The sequence below is a fragment of the Malaclemys terrapin genome, chromosome 7 (genome assembly GCF_027887155.1).
Source record: "Malaclemys terrapin pileata isolate rMalTer1 chromosome 7, rMalTer1.hap1, whole genome shotgun sequence".
NCBI classification, from domain to species: Eukaryota; Metazoa; Chordata; order Testudines; family Emydidae; genus Malaclemys; species Malaclemys terrapin.
Genome location: NC_071511.1, coordinates 24,706,528 through 24,727,713, shown reverse-complemented (window position 1 = coordinate 24,727,713; position 21,186 = coordinate 24,706,528). Strand labels below are relative to the sequence as shown.

General features: G+C 38.0%; 1 protein-coding gene across 3 annotated transcripts in view; it reads right to left on the bottom strand.

The window, feature by feature from the left end:
• Positions 1-21,186, bottom strand: part of DENND6A (DENN domain containing 6A) — a 38,028-nt gene that overhangs the window by 8,174 nt on the left and 8,668 nt on the right. For 2 of the 3 annotated variants that reach the window (XM_054034823.1, XM_054034824.1), the window contains exons 4-14: positions 20,589-20,701; positions 18,400-18,480; positions 16,783-16,888; positions 15,389-15,468; positions 13,538-13,600; positions 8,317-8,372; positions 7,612-7,734; positions 7,360-7,455; positions 2,869-2,963; positions 714-779; positions 548-612 (exon numbers count right to left, since the gene is read on the bottom strand). In XM_054034823.1, the coding sequence (XP_053890798.1) occupies positions 548-612; positions 714-779; positions 2,869-2,963; positions 7,360-7,455; positions 7,612-7,734; positions 8,317-8,372; positions 13,538-13,600; positions 15,389-15,468; positions 16,783-16,888; positions 18,400-18,480; positions 20,589-20,701 (944 nt within the window). The remainder of the gene's footprint in view (positions 1-547; positions 613-713; positions 780-2,868; positions 2,964-7,359; positions 7,456-7,611; positions 7,735-8,316; positions 8,373-13,537; positions 13,601-15,388; positions 15,469-16,782; positions 16,889-18,399; positions 18,481-20,588; positions 20,702-21,186) is intronic. The other variant, XM_054034826.1, reaches the window with a different exon arrangement.

Genomic DNA, 21,186 nt, shown 5'->3' with positions numbered 1-21,186 from the left:
ACTATTAATTGTGTTGCATTTTAATAGTCTTAATATAGATCACAGTGATTTCTGTTTCTTTTTTATGATGTTTTTACATGGTCTCTGTATTTCAAGTTCATCTAGGAAAGGAAACCGAAACACTAGGAGAAAAAAATATTCTGAGAATAACCATAAACCAGTCAAAGCTAGGAAATTTTGAGTTGAGAAAACTCACACAAGAGATTTCTAGGCCAAAGAGGTTTGAAAAAGCATGGACAGACTTTGGTTAATCATCTAAACTCTCTGGATTCTTATCTAATTTTTTTAAATTCCATAATTCATTCATTCATTCATTTATTTATTTTAAAAAGCACAACTACAACTGCTGACAGGAAAACAAATGCTCCTAGAAGACAATGCTTGAATCAGTTTAGGCAGGGCAAAGACATAAGTGTCCAAGTTCATATTTTCAGAGTTTTTCGTTTTAGTCTCTGAGAGTTCTGTCTACATACTTGACGACCCATATATGAAGAAAAAGATCTACCAGCATACAAAACAGTTTCAAAAAACAGATCTCCAAGTTTACCTTTTGTAACTGTTTTAGGATTTCTTCATCTCTGTTCAAGTATGGCTTATAAGATGTATAAACACCTGGAAGAAAAAAAGAATACAGCCAAAAAAACAATTAGGGTATGCATTTTTAGTAAAGAAAATGGTAAGGCTTATGTTTTTATGATGATCAAGCTTATTACCAGGTTTAGAATCCAAAGTCTTTAGGTTCTTCAGCTTTTTCACTTTCACTTGCTTTGGAACTTCACCTGCCAAAATATTTAAAATCACCACCACCTTAAAAATCTTTTCTTTGGGTGCATGCACCACAATTAATACATTGTATAATACAAAATAACACATGTATTTACAAATCCTTATTTTTATTCAGTACATTGCCTAATGACACGAGATATCAGATGTGTAGGTAAGCATCCCAACTAAAATATATACATGAAAATGTAATAGATAAACTAAGTCTTGCAGACTTTCCATTGAACAAAATTGCATTAAAATAAAAAATATTAAAAATCCTCTATATTGGAGGAAATTAGAAACTGTGGCCATTTGATTCAGAATGATACAAATGGTTAAAAAAAATATATTAGCCCTATAGCAAGAGGATTGCGTTCTCCAGTCATCTCCTAAATTTTAGCCCATCTCCCTTTGATTCCTATAGGGTGCATACCTTCAGTAATAGTGCTTCACAGTTTGGTCGATATAATATTAAGGGTTGTCAAGTGTACAGAAATATTATTAGGGAGAGATCCAAGGCCAGTGTATCCTCCCAAGGCTACTACTAATATTTTGTGGAAGATGTTCTCTCCCTTTTCCTCCACACCATGTTGGTGCTCTATGCATAGCACGTAGCAGTCTAGTGCTGCTCTGTAGAACCAAAAAATAAAGTCTGACAATGTTGCTATTAGGTTTCGGAGTTCGACACTAGATTTCTAAATGGGCCAGCTAGTGCAGTATTGTAAGTTCTATATGGACACTCTTCGTAGACTTTCCTCTATCTTTGCCCAGGAAAAGAGTTAAAGCTGAAGTTTTTAAAATAGGGTCGGGGTAGCTGTTTCTCAGGAACTGCTTGACCAAATGATTACACATCTGCACCACAAATTGTATCCTAGTCCCTGAAATGGTATACTAGTTTTCAAGCTAATCTGACGGTGCACACAGATTTTGAAGAGGTCTGAAAATTTGACTTTAAACAAATCTTTTTGCTACTTTCAATAGGGGGTAGCTATTCATGGCCGTAGGATACTTTAAAACTCTCTATCAAAGTCATCTTTCCTCTCATTTCAAAAAACTTCCCTAGTTCTGGGGTAGACAGTTCCTAGGCCAATAATGACAGTTATACTCCAGAAGGTGGAATACTACCAAATATCTTCCCATGAAAAATTGATTTCATGCTGAAATACTCTGCCTGAAATGATTCCTGCATTCTTGGCCCAGAGCAAAATAATGTATCAAAGCAAAGGAAGAGACACACATAGCACTTTATGACCTTATTACTGGTTGGCTGAAAATTTCTTTGCTATCCAAAAGATAAGTGGACAGAAATTTCCATTTGTATAAAAATAGTCATACAATGTTAAGTACTATAATGACTTAAAGAGCATATTACAAAAATCTAAGCAATTTAAAAAAATCATGCCAGCAAATGCATCGTTTCTAAAAACAGAGGCACCATTAGCTAATTTTATGCAGAGCAATTTTCTGTGCAATTTTAATGACTGTTATTCGTAGGGGTTGTCTACACTGAACATTACTGTGCAGTAAACCCAGGTGAGACTCTACAGCACACTAGCCTGCTGAGCAGTAATGCTCTGTGTGGACACTGCTACAGTGCTTTACTGGTTTTGTATTATGCTTCGAAGTACTCCTGTTTGAAATAGACAAGCGCTTACTGAATTCTACTTATTCTAAAACAAACCAACATCAGAAACTAACTGAATTTCATGAGTGACACATTAGCAAAAGTTTCAGCTATTATTTTCTTGGTAGAGGTATGAAAACAGAATTGTTTGAGTTTTCAAAGATAAAAACACAGGAGCTAGTAAGTATCATTACCTCCTACCTTGTAGAAAGAAAAATAGAATGCTAGATGGACTTTACATTAAGTACCACCCCTACAATATTTTTGAGAGTTTGAGTTCATTTAACATCCTTAAATTTCATGAGAAACATGGTTAACACTGTTTTGCATAATAAACTCAATCCTGGAAACTGGCTCACAAAGCATTTACATTAAGTTATCCCTTTATTAGTGTTCAGGACATCACTAAAGGTAAAAAATAAAAAGTAAATATTTTTGACACTTTGAAGCAGAGTTCTGTAGTACAGCTTATGTTTTACCTGGAAGTTTAATCTCTCCTATTCGGACAATGTGTGGCCAGTGCTGGAGTGTTTTAGCAAAAAAAGGGTTGGTCACTCCTAAAATGACAGTAGGCCTAGAAAAAGAAGAACAGAAATTCTTCAATCAAGAGAGCAACAGTTTTTGCCAATGAAATTTAGATATCAAATATTATTCTAACTTGAACTTATTCTTAAGAGTTAGAAATTAATACCAACACAAAGAAATAATTAACCATATGAAACACTTATTTTTTTTAAACAGCATTTCCCAAAGTCTCAGCTTTCAGAGGATTGCAGAACATACACATCATAGGCTATGTATACACTAGGGATGCAATTTCCCTGCAAGCACACACAAATTCAAGCTGGCACAAGTACGTATACGCAAGCATGGGAGTCACCCCCACCATCTTATAGTGTAGATGTAGGATAATTATGAAATTAAAGAATTAAAGTTAGCTTAAGTTTGGTTAAGGAAATATATATGTGTTGTAAAGAAAGGCCCAGACTAGCAAGTAGAAGGAAGGCCTTGAAAATAATGAGAGATAGAGGAACAAAGTAGGGAGGATGCCTGGTTCAAATCATTAATAAAATAAGGGGAAATTTCTAAAAAGAAGGCCTCTGACTGATACAGGTGACTGCAGATTGTTTTAAACCAAACAGAGAATCTGTCTTAAAATGAGCCAACATGGCTCTTCCCCAACCCACACCTCAATGTTAAAGCCTATGTGAACCCAGATGCAATGGGAAAACCGTTTAACAGCATGAGGGAGCCAAGGAAAGGCTTTAGGACAAAGGCCTCCAAAGCGTGGGGAGCACCCCCGTAGGGAGGCGTGGAGGGACTGCCACCCAGCCTCTCCCCACCCCCAGCTCTGCTCCAGTCCCACCCCCAGCCATATCCCCAGCTACTCCGGTCCCCTCACCTGGCCCTGGCCCCAGCCTTGGTGTGGCTCCATTCCCGAACTGGGGCCGAGACTGGGGGCAAGGCTAAGAGTGGAGGTTCACCTGGCCACGGGCCCAGCTGCCATCACAGCCTGGCTGTGGCTCCACTCCCATCCGAACCTCGGCCCCTGTCCGCAGTCCCGCTCCCGGCCCGGGGGGGGGGGGGGGGCATGGACAGGGATAAGTGAGGGGTGTGACTCTCAAAAGGTTGAGGACTGCTGCCTTAGAAAGAAAGGAGATTGTAAATCTTATCTGGATTAAGACTGGAAATAAGAGTGAACTGTCTCAAATTGGTTGTTAACTGAAGTCAGTAACTGGCAATGACATCACTTGTTTGTTAAAGGTTATAGAAAGTAAACTCTTAAAGGATTCATTGCTAATACCTGCCTGATCACGTTGGAGTTGACTAATACAGATCTAAGCACCCCTGGGTCTAGCCAGTTTGTAAGTATCTTGATCAAATGCTTATAATGTTTTGTTACTGTTTGGATGTAGTGAACTGCTTATTATTTAGCTTTTTAGACATATTAAGAGCAATTGTATAAATATCATTTGGCCTTTGGATTTAATAAAGCAATTTATGGTTAAATTAGTATTTGGTGATTTCCGATAGCAATATTCATAATTTCAAATCTTAATAATTCCAAGAGTAGACATAACCTTATTTAAAGTCACTGTAATAAGACAGCACTCCTGCCAAGTCTCATGTTGTACCGATTCTAGCCTAAGTTCTCCTCAGTTGCACTGGTACAACCCTGGAATAACTACCCAAATCTATGGAATTTATCTGGATTTACATAGATATAACAGCAATTTGATCTTGTGTGTATCTAAAAGTCAAATGGCTACTTCAAGGTTTTACTATGACAAGCAATTATTACTTTAAAACTTGTGTCAGTCCATGTCCTTTGTCAAATGACCTATTGCTCCTCCAGATGACCAGGAATTTAAGAGGGGAGAAACTTATTAGATCATCTAGCCCATTTCCCTGCTGATGCATGATTGTTTGCTATTAGAAAACACTGTGCTTTCTAAAACTGGACTGAAGTAGTCCCAGGTGTTAGGAGACCATTGCATAATTCAATGCATTTCACTGTTAATAATTTTTTCCTTTTTTGTTTGCACTGTTGTTGTAGCCCTGTTGGTCCCAGTATATAAGAGAGACAAGATTAGTGAGGTAATATCTTTTATCAGACCAACTTTTGTTGGTGAAAGAGAAGTTTTCAAGCTTCTTCTTCAGAGTTCTTCTTCAGGTCTGGTAAAAGTAATTGGAGTGTCACAACTAAATACAATATGGAACAGACTGTTAAGCATAAGGAGTTAACACATGATAAAGTGGGCAACTGACTACTGCAGTCATAGGGCAAAGGTGGGTTAGTGGGTTACAGATTATTGCAGTGAAACAAAACGAGTGCCTCTATTACGTCTACTATTTTCAGTGTCTAGCCAAGTTATGAATTTAAGCTCCCAGGCTTGTCTTTTGAAGGTGTTTGTGCAGGTTTCCTTTGAGGACTGAGAGGTCAGATGTGGAGTGATCGTTTTGTGATAGGGTATTTTTGTCTTTTTCAAATGAACTCTCACAGAAAAATGGTAAGACAAAAGCACGCTATCACTCTTTTTACTCTGGGTGCTGAAGCACTGCATGGAAACTCTATTGTCAGAATTCACCATCTTTAGAACAAGAGACTCTCAGAAATAAAGGCCTTTTCCAGTCTCTAATTTTTTTAATGAAGAAAACCAGAAGAATGCATTTCTCTCTCTTGTGTACATGAACAGATGATATTTTTAAACATGGGTCACCAAAGTTTAGACGAACACTACTTTGGATTCCATGCGACTGGTTATTCAGTTTGCAATTTATTTGCTAAAAATAAATGGACCACAAATATAGTGTCCAAGTTTGGATGCTTTTCCATTACTGTGTTTTCTGAGAAGGATTTTTTTTTTATTATTATTAAAGAACACAAAATTTCAGTGGAACAGTCACTAGTTGCTCACGCTTTAAAAGAACCTTGTTCAGAAAATGATCAGTAATGATCAGTCTAATGCAAACAATCATTGATTAAGTTGTAATATTTCAATAAAATACTTATTTTGAATATAAATATATGATCTGGTTACCAACATTTGAATATGGATCTGAAGTGCCACAATTTGGTCTAAGAGCAATTCTGAAAATTCAAGATTTCAAATGATATTTCCCAAATACTAAAATCCACAAATATGACTGATTCCTCAATGAACCTGTGTGAATGTAAGCACAAACTTTTTCTTAAATTTTGTCTACACATGGAAATTTAATGGAATAGCTGTTGTGAAATAAGCTATTATACAATAGCTATTCCAGGATAGACCCTTACATGGATGCTCTATTCCAAAATTAGTCATTTTATGCAGTAATTATTTTGGACTAAAGTGACTTATTCCAAAATATACCAACTCCATGAGGAACTATTCCGGAATAACTATTACAGAATAATTTGTTCTGCTGTAGCTATTCTGGGGTCAGTTTCCCCATGCAGACAAGCCCTTACTGAAGAGCAAAGCATCTTTTCTCATTCAGGATTCAACCCTTTCACCAATCAGGTACACAGACGTCCTAATGACTTCAAGTATGATTCTAAATATGAGATGACTAACATTATGCCACAGGTTTCAGCTCTTCTTTTTCTCTTAAATAGTAGGATTAACCACAATTAAAATAGAATCATAAACGAAGGGATGGAAGGGACCTTGAGAGACAGAATCAAGTATACCTAAACCATCCCTGACAGATTTTTAAGAACAGGCTGAACAAATGCCTCCAATGATGAGGATTCCACAACCTCCCTTGGAAGCCTGTTCCAGAACTTAATTACCCTTATAGTTAGAAAGTTTTTCCTAATATCTAATCTAAATCTCTCTTGCTGCAGACTAAACCCATTTTCTCTTGTCCTTCCTTCAATGGACATGAAGAACAATTGATCACCATCCTCTTTTTAACAGCCCTTAACATACCTGAAGACTGTTCAGGTCCCCCCTCAGTGATCTTTTCTCAAGACTAAGCATGCTCAGTTTTGTTTTATTTTATGTTTTTAACTCTTCTTCATAGATTATGTTTTCTAAACCCTTTATCACATTCCTTGGTCTCCTCAGGACTCTCTCCAATCTGTCCTCATCTTTCTTAGAGAGCAGGGCGTAAAACTGAACAAAATACTTCAGCTCAGGCCTCACCACTACAGAGATGAGTTAATAAACACAGAAGGATATCTGCCTTTTTCACAACTGTATCAAATTGTTGACTCATATTCAATTTGTGATCCAACATAACTACCAGATCGTTTTCAGCAGTACTAATGCCTAGCGAGTTTATTCCCCATTTTGTATAAAATAGTTAACTATAGCCTGCTGTGTCACAACACCAAAAAGAAGGGGTTTTCTTTCAAAAATGTCCAGAACCAAAGTCTCAAAAATTAGATTTATTCTTTTTCGGTTTCCACTTTAAGCCACTGTTCTAGTGCAAGAATGACCTGATCATCAACTTTTACACCTGTAATCAATCTTACTTACGGGGCCTGTGTACGAGTGGTATATTCTTTGAATTCACTGTCATGTATAGTGAAGTAGGGCCTAAAATCACTGCAGTACTTCAAAGGTGAAATACAACTGTGGAACAGAAACATAGAAGGTTAAATAAGTATATACATAAAGATACAATATTTCATTAATAAATGTCAAATTTCTAGAGCTTCATTAGATGCTATTCAATATTCTTCTTAAATCAACAGAACTTGAACTGTAAGGATGCGCTATCATATTTACCTAACAAGTGCCAGAACAGTATCTGAAGATTCAGAAGGTGATGGTGCCATAACAACAACCGGTTCTCCTAATAACACTAGTTCCCAGAGCATCTGAATGTGAAAGAATACTGGACAGAAACATCTGCAAACAGATTTATAGAAAGAGCATATAAACACTTTCAATATACTTATCACCAGAATGAATACAAATTCCAGTTAAAAGGGCAGAACTAGATAAAGGACGTTTAAAAACTATAGTAAACATTTTACCTGCTTTTCAAGTTATTAGAACAGTTTTCCCATAAATGAATATTCAATTACACCTCTACCTCGATATAACGCGACCCGATATAACACGAATTCGGATATAACATGGTAAAGCAGTGCTCCAGGGGGGTGGGGCTGCGCACTCCAGTGGATCAAAGCAAGTTCAATATAACGTGGTTTCACCTATAATGCGGTAAGATTTTTTGGCTCCCAAGGACAGCATTATATCGAGGTAGAGATATACACAGACCTTGCTACTTATCATAGTTACTTTCAACCAGTGTTAGATGTACTTTCCTTAAGTCATCTTAATGCAAACAATGCCTTAACAACTATTTGCAAAGATGCTGTTCAAATTAGTTGGTTAACTAGAGAGTCATGTTTCATGAAGCTCCTATTGAATATTCATAAATCACACTCAGGCCAATACTACTGAAAAATAAGGCCAAATTCTTACCTGAAAAGATCCACTTCATGAACAGTAGGTAAAGCAATGGAGATTTGTGTGTCTTCCTGAAAGGCAGAAAATTAACTTTTTAGTCACTATAAAACAATTTAAAGTATTGAATAAAAGTTGCCCTCAAATGTTTACAGACAATGGGCCAAAACTGAAAAGCAGGATATGACTGTGTCACATCCATATTAGTTATTGACCTGTGCCAAGGATCAAGTAAATATCAATTAAGTTTGTTGCAATTGTCAAGTTTTAGCCCAGGGATGATACCAAATGTTTAAGACATTTCAGCCCATGAGATTTAGGAGAAAATATAAACCAGCGGGTTTATCATATCCATGGCTTCTGTGACCAAATATGGAACTTTTAGGGGTTTGTCCCCTAAACAGTAATTTTTGAGTCAGCTCCCCAATAGCCAAATGCTGAGGAAGCTGCACTCCACCTGTCCGCATCCTGAAATCAATGTGAAGAAATCTTACTTATTTAAAGGAACCTTGCTCCAGAGACTGCAGTTGCTTTTGAGTAGTTTCCAGGGGAAGTTTAAGGCAATGGTTAAAGCAACAGTGGTTTTGTCTTTGAGCCTTAAATGGTTTTTCACTTGGTAACCTCTCTCTGTGGGTGTCAACTGTAATGGTATCAACTAAGCTGCTTGAATTAACAGCCCTCTGATGCTTTAGAGTTCAACCCAGACCAGTAGGGGTTGTGACACCACCTGTCCAGCAACTCTGGGTGCCTTAAATGCTATACTGCTGTGGCTCTCAGCCTTGATGCCAACAGCCAGCATACAAGCATCCAGATCACACCCTGATTTCCACTGCCTTGTTCTTTTTGAAAAGTAACCACACCACTCTTCTAATCCAAAATTTTCCCAAAATCCTCTGCCAATGAGACTGTCTGCTGGGATTCCCAGAATTGTGAGTTACCGTGTTACCCCTCTTAGCCTGAGCAAATGAGAGTTTTGCTACTGCTAAGTTGCGTGGCAATTCCCTGACACACCAGCTTGTGTGCCTTGCCAGCAAACTCTTCAGGATTCTTCCTGTCCAAACCTTGCCTTGCAGGTAACAAATAGTGAACAGCCCTCTCCTGGAACACTCACAGAAGTAATTAAATTAATTGTTCCTTTAAAAAGAGACAATACACTGCAGCTCATTAATTTAACCAAGGTTTGACAAACACTCTTATTTCAATTTGACAGGTTTCAGAGTAACAGCCGTGTTAGTCTGTATCCGCAAAAAGAAGAACAGGAGTACTTGTGGCACCTTAGAGACTAACAAATTTATTAGAGCATAAGCTTTCGTGGACTACAGCCCACCGAAGAAGTGGGCTGTAGTCCACGAAAGCTTATGCTCTAATAAATTTGTTAGTCTCTAAGGTGCCACAAGTACTCCTGTTCTTCTTATTTCAATGACAGCACTGAATTGTTTTATAACAAAAATAAAACAAGTTATTAAACAAGAAGTCATAGGTTTAAGTCATACCAAGTATAAGGAGTAAAGATAGCAATGGTTACAAACAAAAGTAAAAGTATGCTTTTACGAGTACATAAGAACTGCCATACTAGGTCAAACCAAAGGTCTATCTAGCCTAGTATCCCGTCTTCCAACAGTGGCCAATGCCAGGTGCTTCAGAGGGAATGAACAGAACAGGTAATCAAGTGATCCATCCCCTGCTGCCGAGCCTCTGGCAAATAGAGGCTAGGGACACCATCCCTGCCCATTCTGGCTAATAGCCATTGCTGGACCTATCCCCCATGAATTTATCCAGTTCTTTTTTGAACCCTGTTATAGTCTTGGCCTTCACAACATCCTCTGGCAAAGCGTTCCACAGGTTGACGGTGTAATGTAGGCAAGGATTATCATTTGCTTAAATATGTTTTTGGCCTATATTCAGTCCCAGTGACTTCAACCCTTTGGTTGAAGGACTCAGTGTTCTGTGACTTCAAGGGCTCTCTCTCCTTGAATCCCCCAAGTGATGGATAACTCAAATGACTTTTTTGCCCTTCTTATATCAGCTCAAAGTTTATTATCTCTGTTTCAAGAGCTAGGAAGGCTTCTTGCTATTCTTCCCCTTCTCCTGCTGATTTGTACGTAAACAGAGCTTCCATTGTTTTGATTCCACACTGCTTAATTTTCACTGGAGACAGGTAGATAGTTGCCTTCCCTCCTGTTTCTCCCTTTGTTTGGAGACAGACTTTAAAGCACAATATTGGTTAGTATCCACAGTTCCTCAGTGTTATACATACATCCCACAATGATATTAATCATGAGTGTGTCACAGACTTTCATAGAAGACCTTACTCGCTACACTTTGTATACAGTGTTACCGTATTATAAATCAGTTGATCAACTGCTTACCATTTGATGCTCTGACAATAAACCCTTTAAATATATTATTTGAAGAGTAAGCCCACACCAAGCTTCTCTTTCCTGCTTGCAGGTAGAGCCATGCTGTCTTCTCCCCTACTTGTTAGATTGATAGTTGTTTACCTTATATGTAAACGTGCCTTCATTGTATCTGCCTGACAGCCAGGCTGATCATAGAAGCAAATACACATTCCTTTGTCTAAGGCAGACTGAGCTTATGCATTGCTTGCCAAACACATTAAGAACATAATTCTAGCACATATTTATAACTCTCTGTACACAGCCCTACATACATCACACAAGAATATTAATGATCAGTGAGTTATTAATCTTCCAGTAATATATTACATGCCACCTTTTAGGTATCTATTAGGACTCGGATGTAATGAGTATGTCAGGCCTGACAGGAGATGCTGACACAGAGTAGTGAACCACCAATGGGCCTCTGTCTCATAAACCCCTTGATCAAAAAAGGGGCCGCTGGCAGGATATTTTCTGTAAGGAGTTTTCAACCTTGGAACTTGCTCCTTGGTCTAAGAGAGCCTGCACTTGATTGCCATCAGGACACAATTAGAGAAGGGGCACAGGAAAAAAATATACTCCTGAGTTTTTAATGGAGGGGTTTAAAGTAGTAGAATTACAGATGATTTTGTTGGGATTGAATTCCCAAACTGGTAGATAAGTAGCCATATTCAGTGTTTTGTTTTGCATATTGCAATTGCCATAAGCACTTAGAATTGGGAAAGGGTTATCTAATTTATTAATTAATATATACCTATCTTTTGTATAGTGCTTATCAGCAGCAGATCGCAAAATGCTTCACAATCTTTAGCGTATTTACCCTCACAACACTCCCGTAAAATAGGGAAGTATTATTAGTTCCAATTTTTACAGATAGGGAACTGAGGCACAGAGAGGCTAACTGACTTGCCCTAGGTCACACAGGAAGTCTCTGGCAGAGCAGAGAACTGAATCCGGGTCTCTCAAATCCCAGACTAGTGCCCTAACCATTAGCCCATCCACAACAAATTCCATGACTCCTCTGTGACCTTTTACAAATTGGTACCTACTAATCTGATTTTACCACTGTGACAAAACCACCACTCCCTTTATAAGCCACTGAAAATGAAAATAGTATATAGGTAAAGTGTCCTGATTTCTTGGTTTATGGCACTGTCACAGAGTCTGGTCTATGCCCCAGCTAGTTATCAGTCTCCTAAGAGTGACTCCTTGGTGTGCTGGACCCCAAGGGCCCACACAGTTCCACATGGGCAGGCCTGTGGCCTCTAAGAGTGGGTCTTCAGCACCAGCATCCCCATCTCTCGCTCATGGCTCACTGCAGCAAATCCAGCCAAACCAGTCTTGCAGGAGGCTTGTACTGTGCCTCTTCAGAGCATCACGCTCTCAATGCGACAGTCAGCCTTTTTAAAAGGAGGTAACCATTTATTCGTTACCTGGCACACAGCATCGCAATCCTTAGGTTAGCACAGAGAAATGAAGGTTGAAGTAGTTCCTTCTGGTTAGCCCAGAGTCCCAGCCACACTGTAGTGAACCCTTTGTTCAGGTGCTGTTTCTCTCTCACAGTCTGACTTTCTTCGCCATTTTCAGGTGAGAGCCCAGATTCATTCTAGAAGCCAACCCTTTATCTCCCAACCTTATACATCCAAGTCCTTTGTTCTCGAACTGGGGTCTGTGCCCAACCTCCCTGCTGAGAGTCAGGGAAATCCATCTCTCTCTCTGTCATTGGTTGCTAGGTGTCAACGTCCTGGTGACTGGATTTTCCATTGTCTTCTTGAATTTTCCACTGATATGGAGTTGGCCTTGGCCAGTCCTTTTTAAATGACCCATTCAGGCTCCAGACAGCTTGGTGACATACCTCCACCTCTAAGCCTGCCCTGAGAGCAGACTTAGTCCTCCCCACCTTCAGGGGAAACTGAGGCTTACATAGGAATCACAAAAATACTACAGAAAATTCCCTTTTCATCACAGGCCCACTCTAAAATTGTTGCATAACCCACCCAGAAACTGTTTGTATAGACATTTCTCAAACTATTCAATAACTATTCAGGCAAACAATGCTTCATGGAAACATCTCTTAAGCCACCATATCACATTTGAGTAATATGTTCTCTCAGGTACAGCTGCCTTTTTGCTAGGCCCCAGCACCACAAAATTAAATGGCCTGTGTGGCTATGCAACCCCGAGCATGAGATGTGAAACACAGTGTCAAAAGCCTTTAAGGAAAACAGACTTGTTGAGCTCCTTCAGATAGGTTTCTTCAAGGTGCACAATACATAAGAGCATAAAAAAAAAAAAAAAAAAAAAATCAGGGGACTGCAGTGAAAGGATGGTCTGCAAAGATATTGAAAGGGACATACTAAAGCATTCCATCGTGCTTCTCACAGGGAACACATTACACTGTGCTCCAATATCTGCATCAACTTTCAATTTGCTGTCCAGATGCAAGTCAATGTGTTTAGCCTTCAGTAGCCTGGGGACTAACTATAATCAATAGTGCCTCTTTTTTTGTGACAGCATAGTATTATTGATTTTTCATCATTTATTTTAATAAGATTGTTTCTACATGTACCCCCTTTAGAAAACAAAAATAAATAATTTAGAATGGACAGTGCTTTAAGATCAAGCTCATTAAAATTTGTACAGACAAAGAAGCCATCTCAAACTGCTTTCACTTACTCATCCAAAAAAGCAAGAAAACGGATATGTTGCGTATATCAGCATTAAAAAATACTATAATTCACACATCTAGAATACACCAAGATAGTAATAATTTAATAATAATTTAAAACCAAAAGATACAGATTTCAGTGGTCTGTGCTATAGCAATATCTGATATCTACCTGGTGTGTGAACTGTACTATGTGGGCTGTTCCAGGCTTGTCATGACATGTTGGAATCCGCACCTTAGGAGGAAAAAAAAAAGTAATTAGCTTTCCTTATATCCAACTAATTTAAGCTTAGAATACCAAGTATGAGACAACATTTTAGGCAGTGCTCTCATACCACTGCCAATTATTAAGGTTGCCTGACATTTCCCATTACAAGACCCTGTTTTCAGTTTCTTATAACTTTGTCAAATTTTAACTATGTGGGCTGAAGTTTTCCATGCAGGCTGTCTGCCTCAGGCTGAACTTTTTGGAAAACAATAAATAAGAGGGTACTACTTCAAAGATGATACTTAACTCCCCCTGACAATATTGAAAATCTAGCTAGAGAGCACAGCTACAAGAATTATATTTATGTTAAAGAATCCTACACAATATTACATGACTAAACATTTTTAAAAATAAGAGTATGATTGGTTTGTTTTTACCAGAGGCAAACAAAGTTTCATTTTAATAGAAAAAATCCTAATGAAAACAGAGAGCTTAGAACCTGTGGCATTTTAGAAGTTAGGAAAGAAATATCCTACATAGGTTTTACACTTCTCAGTTTAAAATGGTAGTTACCATTGAAAATGTGTCTCTCAATACCTCAGACTTCTTTGTAAATATTGGTTGAAACCAAAACAAACTGAAAAATGTTTATGTAGTTCCTGACCTCACAACCTGCAGCTGTTAATATTGCAACCCTAAATCATATCTCATCGGAAACCAGTGGTGTGGAGGCTCAGGAGTGCAGACTGAAACACAGCTAGTAATTGCCTAAGCATAGTGGTAGTGGGGGGGAGCAGGGGGGGGAGCCATGATACAGCTGAAAGTACCAGTAGCAGCCTCCCACACTTTCCAAGTAATTACATGCCAAAAAATAAAGCCATTATAAAAGAGCATTCTGTTTTCTTTTATCTGAGAATTAAATATTCAGAACTTAGAAAAACAGAAGATACCCCAAAATAAGGCAGATCCATTTCTTGCCAATTAGAAGTTATAATAAAAACAGAACACTGCTTTATTAGTAAGAACAGTTTATTCTTTCAGATTTGTCTCTCACAGATCTCCATCTTTGGGAATGCACAGGACTCTGGCCACAGGCCTGGAACCATTTGCTAACAGCAACTCTGCAGTCACAAACTCCGCATGCATGAAATCCATTCAAGGCTATGAAGGAATGTGGCTCCCAAATGCTTCAGTTCCTATCCCCATCCAACCACTGCAGTTGCTATGATTTAGTTTAGTGTGTACTAGCTTAAGCTTTTTTAATTGTTTTTTTAATTGTTTTGTATTCAATATTAGGGGTAGGGATAGTTTTTAAGTTGCTTAATTTCTTGGACTGCCAGGCCCCATATATTGACTGATTTGCAGATTTGTAAAATATTGTAAAACTATTAGGACAAGCCAGATTTTCCTCGTTTCCATCAGTGTATCTCCACTGACTTGAATGGTGTTATATTCATATAGAAGAAAATTTAGCCCTAAATATTTTCAAGTTTTCTCCAATGTGCCAGTATATTTTGGCACGTCAATGAAATCACTACGAAAACCTCTTGGAAAGTATATTCTGGAGGAAAGGTGTTGAAACAACAATTAGCTAGCTGCTGTGGACTGGAAAAAAAATTTTTAAACATTTGTTTTGAACCTCTATGTAAAATATTAGTAATTAAAATTATAAATATCTATTTTAATAAGTTTTCAAAGGGCTCCAGGACATTTACTCTGAATCCTCCCAATCTAAACTATGAAAACAAGGCAGAATACACTGAATATATACAGTCAATGGGGGAGGGGGAAACCCAGTAAAAACCATACATTTACCTTCATTATAATGCCCATAATAGGCAAATTTAGTGTTTTCCCTGGGACTGGTGGTGGCCAATGATCAACATCACTACAAACTGAAAAACAGAGTCAAATAAGTACAGTATACTGTATATCTGAACAATTTAAGTCTTAAATTAACATTTGTCCCCAACAGCATCACTCCCTGAGAGCTTTTCACTTAGTCATCTACTTTGTATGCCTCACATTCTGAACACATCTTATTGCATACCATAGACAAGTTCAATGGTGCATGTTATTCTAATATAACGTATTGTAAATTATTCATTGGTCCAATAAGAAGGTATCACTTTGTCTTCTTTTCCTTTTAATTTATATTACAGTAGCAGCCAGAGGCCACAATTAGGATCAGGACTCCATTGTATTAGGTAAGTACAACTACATAGCAAGAGAAAGTAAAAGGAACACATGGTTATACAGATTAGCCATGAGCACAGTTTGCAACTACATTTTTTAAAGAAACAATAAATATTAGTGATATATCAATGATAAAGCCATGTGGCTAGAAAGCTTACAGGTTTTCTAGAATTTGTAGTTGTGAATACTGTTCACTAGTTCAGCAGGTGCGAGCTTTAAGCACAGAAGAAAAAGTTGTTTTTTGGTCAAAGACTGGGATACAATACAGTAAAACCCTGCTGATATGCACTTCAGTAAATTGCAAATCCCCACTAAAAGTTGATTCCAAAATTGCTGTTCACTGAAGCACAAAGCAGCAAGACACTGCTCAGAAAAGAACCAGCCTGGGCAAAAAGAAGAACGTATCTCACATCTGGACCATTTATAGCATTTAGTGAAGCTCTGAGACAGTGATGAGTCACTTATTATTGGTAGTCTCCTATTGCTGTTGCTTCTGGGAGATGGAGGCAAACCCAGATTCTTAGTGTCCCCATATCAGTAGCTCCAGAAGTTCAGAGGATCCAATGGGCATAAGGAAGCTATTAAAATGCCACTGCCTCCTCCACCTACTCTCCCCTTATCAGCAAAAGCTCGAGAGCCATTATACCTTTCTCTGTGACAGTGAATCCAAATTGCAAGGAGAGCAAATTACGGAGGCTGCCAACTACCTGTGTTGAGCAGGTGGTCCCCAGATGGAGAGGACAGATTTCTGGCTCTTCAATGGGGAGCATTGTGATACCCTTGGAAGGAGTCAGATTCTACCATATTATAATCTTCTAGATAATAAGTCTTCAACCCAATTTTTAAGAGTTTAACTAACAGCCCACCCAGATGGAAAATACATGCAAGCTACAATTTTTTTTCCCTGTTATTAACAAGCTAGAAAATGCCATCAGTATTTAGCTTATTTATTGCATGGAATTTCTGTAATCTTTTATGAGCTTTTCCAAACCAATAAAATAGTATTAACTAACCTGCTTCCAGGAAAGGTTCGTTCTTTACAAAATATTCTGGTGCTATATGCCTAAGCACAGTGTGGAAAAGATGGATATAAGGTAGTTTGCTGATGAGAACCAAGGACTGGAATAAAGAAAGCAGCAAAATAATCCAAGATTAAATAATTTTAATTGAGTCCCTTCGAAAAGTAGTAATAGCCATTTTTACAAAAAAAACCCCGATCATTTAACAAGTGTGAGTTTTCAACCAAATGTGTAACTACAAGTAACGACAAACAGATCTATAAATGCCAGCAGCTACCAATTTATTGTTTCAATATAGTGTAGTTTGGCTTTGAAAAACAAATGGCATGTTGTGATTGTGTGTAATACAAAGGCTTCTGTGTTAAGCTTGCTCAGTTTACTATAATTAAACAGGTGGCTTTAATAACAGCCTAACCTGCAGCTCAACCAGGAAACTTAAAGACAAACTGAGTTCTTTCTGGCTTGTGCATCGTCACCAGTAATTTGTACTCTGCAAGTCAAATTCTGCCCTCAGTTATATTTAGGCAAGCTTCTAGTGAGAGTAAAGTTTAGCTCTACAATTGGAATTTGGTTAACAATTCTGTTGATTAGATAAAAGCCAGAATAAAATTCAGCTAATTCTGCTGTAGTTTTGTTGGATTTGCAGGGCTAACAAGAGTGAAAAGTAGTTAAAATTATTTGTCACTGAAGTACACAAATATTACTTCAGACACAGAAGATGTGTTGAATAAGGTGTTTTAAAAAATAAACAAAAATTTGAGCATTTTTCAGAGTAGAGCCACAACAGCACTGGTTCACACGTACACACCTTTCCACCTTTCAGATATGGAAACCTATAAAAGGTCTAGATCAGAACCAATACTGGGAAGGGAGTGGATCACCAGCTAAGAGATGTAAATATAAGAAGAAACTTAGAAAGACTGAATTCAACAACAGAGTTGATGTTCTTCCTCCTATTAAAATGAGTACTATTTAAAGCTTTAAGGCCCACACTATAGCTTGAAAATGTGATATAACAGTTCCAAAGCCACGAAGCACAGTTTTCTCAGAACAGTATTCTCCAACCATTTACTAACATGGTTACTTAATTTCACCATTGTGGACAGGAATTTTATTTATAAAATTTCTATAAACCACATAGTCTGAGTAACTTTCTAGTATGGGTTCTTCACATTAGAATATTGAGCTGATGAACATTACAAGTGTTTTCACCCTCAGTAATCAGAGTTTCAGGAACCTATTTCTCTGATCCTATAAACTAAAATGTACAAAAAAAAAACTCGCAATTGGAATTTTTCTTCCATTTGATGGACTACTAGTCTTTCTAAAAGGTACTGTGGATACAATTATTTTGGAGATATACATGCAGACTATATAAAATAATGACTTATGAATAACATTTATAGTGAGAAGAATACAATGAATGCCCTACAATTTTTTTTGCAGCTATAGTTCAATGGTAGGTAAGTGATATTTCATTTTGTGAGCACCAATATGCTCAGAACTGTAAAGAAAAGCATGAGACACACTGCTTCTGCCTTATTGATCTTCAAGTCTAATGGCCTCAAGAATTGATGTTGTACATGTTTTTCTAGTAAGACATTTCATTACCTTCTGGAAGTAGCCTCTTTTTAATGTTTTGTCCCGAACTTGTCTAAAATATACATAGCCATAGTAATATGCAGGGTCCTTCTGTTAAAAAAAAAAAAAAAAAAAAAATCAATAATTTGAAAGTAAAGACTGTTCCCTATTTTTGAACATTCTATGTGTTATTTAAAACATCATGTTTTCTTACATACTCTAAATTTGATATCTATGGTAACGTGAAAGGATAATTTGCTTCACCCTCTTTACAGGAACTAAAAATTCTACAACTGCTTGAACAAAAAAGCTCAAGATGGACTTATTGTAGCACTAGCTGGACTTATTGTTTGTTCAATGTGCTTGCTGTTTCTATTCTCCCTGTACCCATGTCCCCCTGAAATTTTCTGCAACCAGACTTAGTTTCCCCTGGAAAACACTATCAGAAAGTCAAATATAATGCTATAAATTATCTCATCAACAGTTTGGCATGGATTATCAGTAAGAAAAAAAAATAACGTGTCAATACGGAAATTTGTAAAAAAAAAAAAAAAAGAAAAAAAAAAGAGCTATGCTACATAGTGTAAGGTTTAACGGTGAACTGAAGAGCTTCTACTGGCCTAAGAAAAAATTGTTTAAAATTTGTCACGACAATACAGATTATGTTAAACAACCAACAGGCATACACCATATACTTGGATTACAGTTCATATGTTACAACTAAGGCTACGATTTAGTCACAGAGTTCACAGATTCTATGACTTTACCGGACCTCTGTGACTTCTAGGGCTCCAGGAGAAGGAGGCGGAACTGTGCGCCCCTACCATACAACTGGGGCTGGCTGGAATCAGGACCCTGCAGCACCAGTCTGGTTGCTTCCACCAGGGGTCGCAGCCAGGGCCAGGACCACATGCCCCTGCCCGGCGGCTAGACCAGGGGCCATGCACCCTACTGGTGGCTTCCCAGGGCCGTGTGCCCCCGTCCCCACAGTGGCTTGGCAGGGCTGCACACCCCTGTCCCATAGCTGCTGCCAGCTCTGGAGAGGGGGCTTTGTACCCCCCGTGGCTGCATTCCCGCTGCAGCCCCTGGAACCGGGGGGGTGGGAGGAGGAGGGACCACGGGGTGGCGCCTGTCAATCTCCCTGCCCCCACATGGGACTCCATTCTCACCCCCTACCTAGCCCCCCCCCCCCCCCCAGTTATTTTTAGTAAAGTAAGGGACAGGTCACAGGCTCCGTTAATTTTTGTTTATTTTCCGTGACCTGTTTGTGACTTTTACTAAAAATAACCGTGATAAAATCTTAGCCTTAGTTAAAACCTCTCTCTGACAAATAAGGAATCCTTTGTTCTAGGCTCACTGTGGACATTTTCATTAAGTATTCAAGATGTTTTTCCTTTCCTTTTCATATTTTAGTAATTTAAATTTTGGTCTCCTGATTTTGGTTTGTATTGAAATCATATGACTATGAACTAATGTTTAAAAGCACACGTTAAAAAGTTAATCTAAAACATTCCCAAAGCACTAAGAAAAAGAATGCACAGACTTAAAACAAACCTAGTTCAGCACAAAGTATTTAAACCATTTCCATCCACCCTAAACCCAAGAATTTACAACCTTTTCCACCTATATTTATCAATTAAGACTTGAGTTCAAGGTTCTGTATTGTCCCAGAAGTAGATGAAGATAATTAGTTTTGTAAAGGAATTCAGAAAGTGCAGCTTTGATTTAGGCGATGCCATCAATAGCCGAAAGAAAAACAGAACTCTGAATTCAGATCTTAGAAAGTAAAAAGTATTTTTATTTTTCATTAAGAAACCAAATCAATTATTTATTCAAGATCATGGATCTGACTACTTTCTATCTTTAGTTTTCAGGGCAACCCATGGAGTGGATCTGGTCATCGGTGGAATTTCCCTGTACCACACCACTTATCTAGCGATAAATAGCATATATACAGAAAAAGCACTTAATAAAAGTGATTACTAGAATAGTTTATAATTCAAATACCATCTGGTAATATCATGCAACAAAAGAAGGAAATTTATGAATATTTCTCTTTGAAAATGTTTCTTAATCAACTTCTCTAAATTAAATTTGGTCATTATGACACCAACACCAAAAATTCAGATCAGAGTTAGGGTACCTGTGCTAAATTTTAAGTGTACTTCTGAACTTTCTGTTTTTAAATTGGGATATATTTCCTTTAGTGCATTTCCAACCTTTAAGGAAACTGGTAAGTCTCTGTCCAGCTGGTCCAGCATACAATGAAGTGAGAGCCTCCTACTAGAAGATTGGCGGAATCTAAAACAAAATTGTGTGTCTCCAAGACAACCTATGCCAAAACAAAAACAGAAAAAAAAAAAAAAAAGAGGAAATAATGGTATCTTGATTTTAACAGACTTTAATTGAGGGCTTGTCTACCCAGGGATGATACATCAGAGTAACTTCAGTTTGTTTGCCTTACAGTGCTTTGAGTCCACATGCAACTTTTTTAAAAAAGTGAACTATTTGGTGTTTTGGGCCACAGAAAATAATCCTCCTTGCAAGATACCCTCTCCAGCTGTCCATAACATTCAGAAAGTCTCCCTGCCACCTGCTCCCGCCCTTCGTCCAGGGTTTCTTTCCTTGCTCTCACAGACGTTGTGCAATGTATGTCAAGCACTTATCACACAAGGAACATAATGATGAAAAACATTCAGCCTTGATGGAAAGCACCATCACCTTCCTTTCAGTCTTCCAAATGCATGCTCAACTGTTATTCTGCAACTACTCAGGGTATAGTTAAAATCACTCCTTTCTCTTATTCAAGTGTCCAGT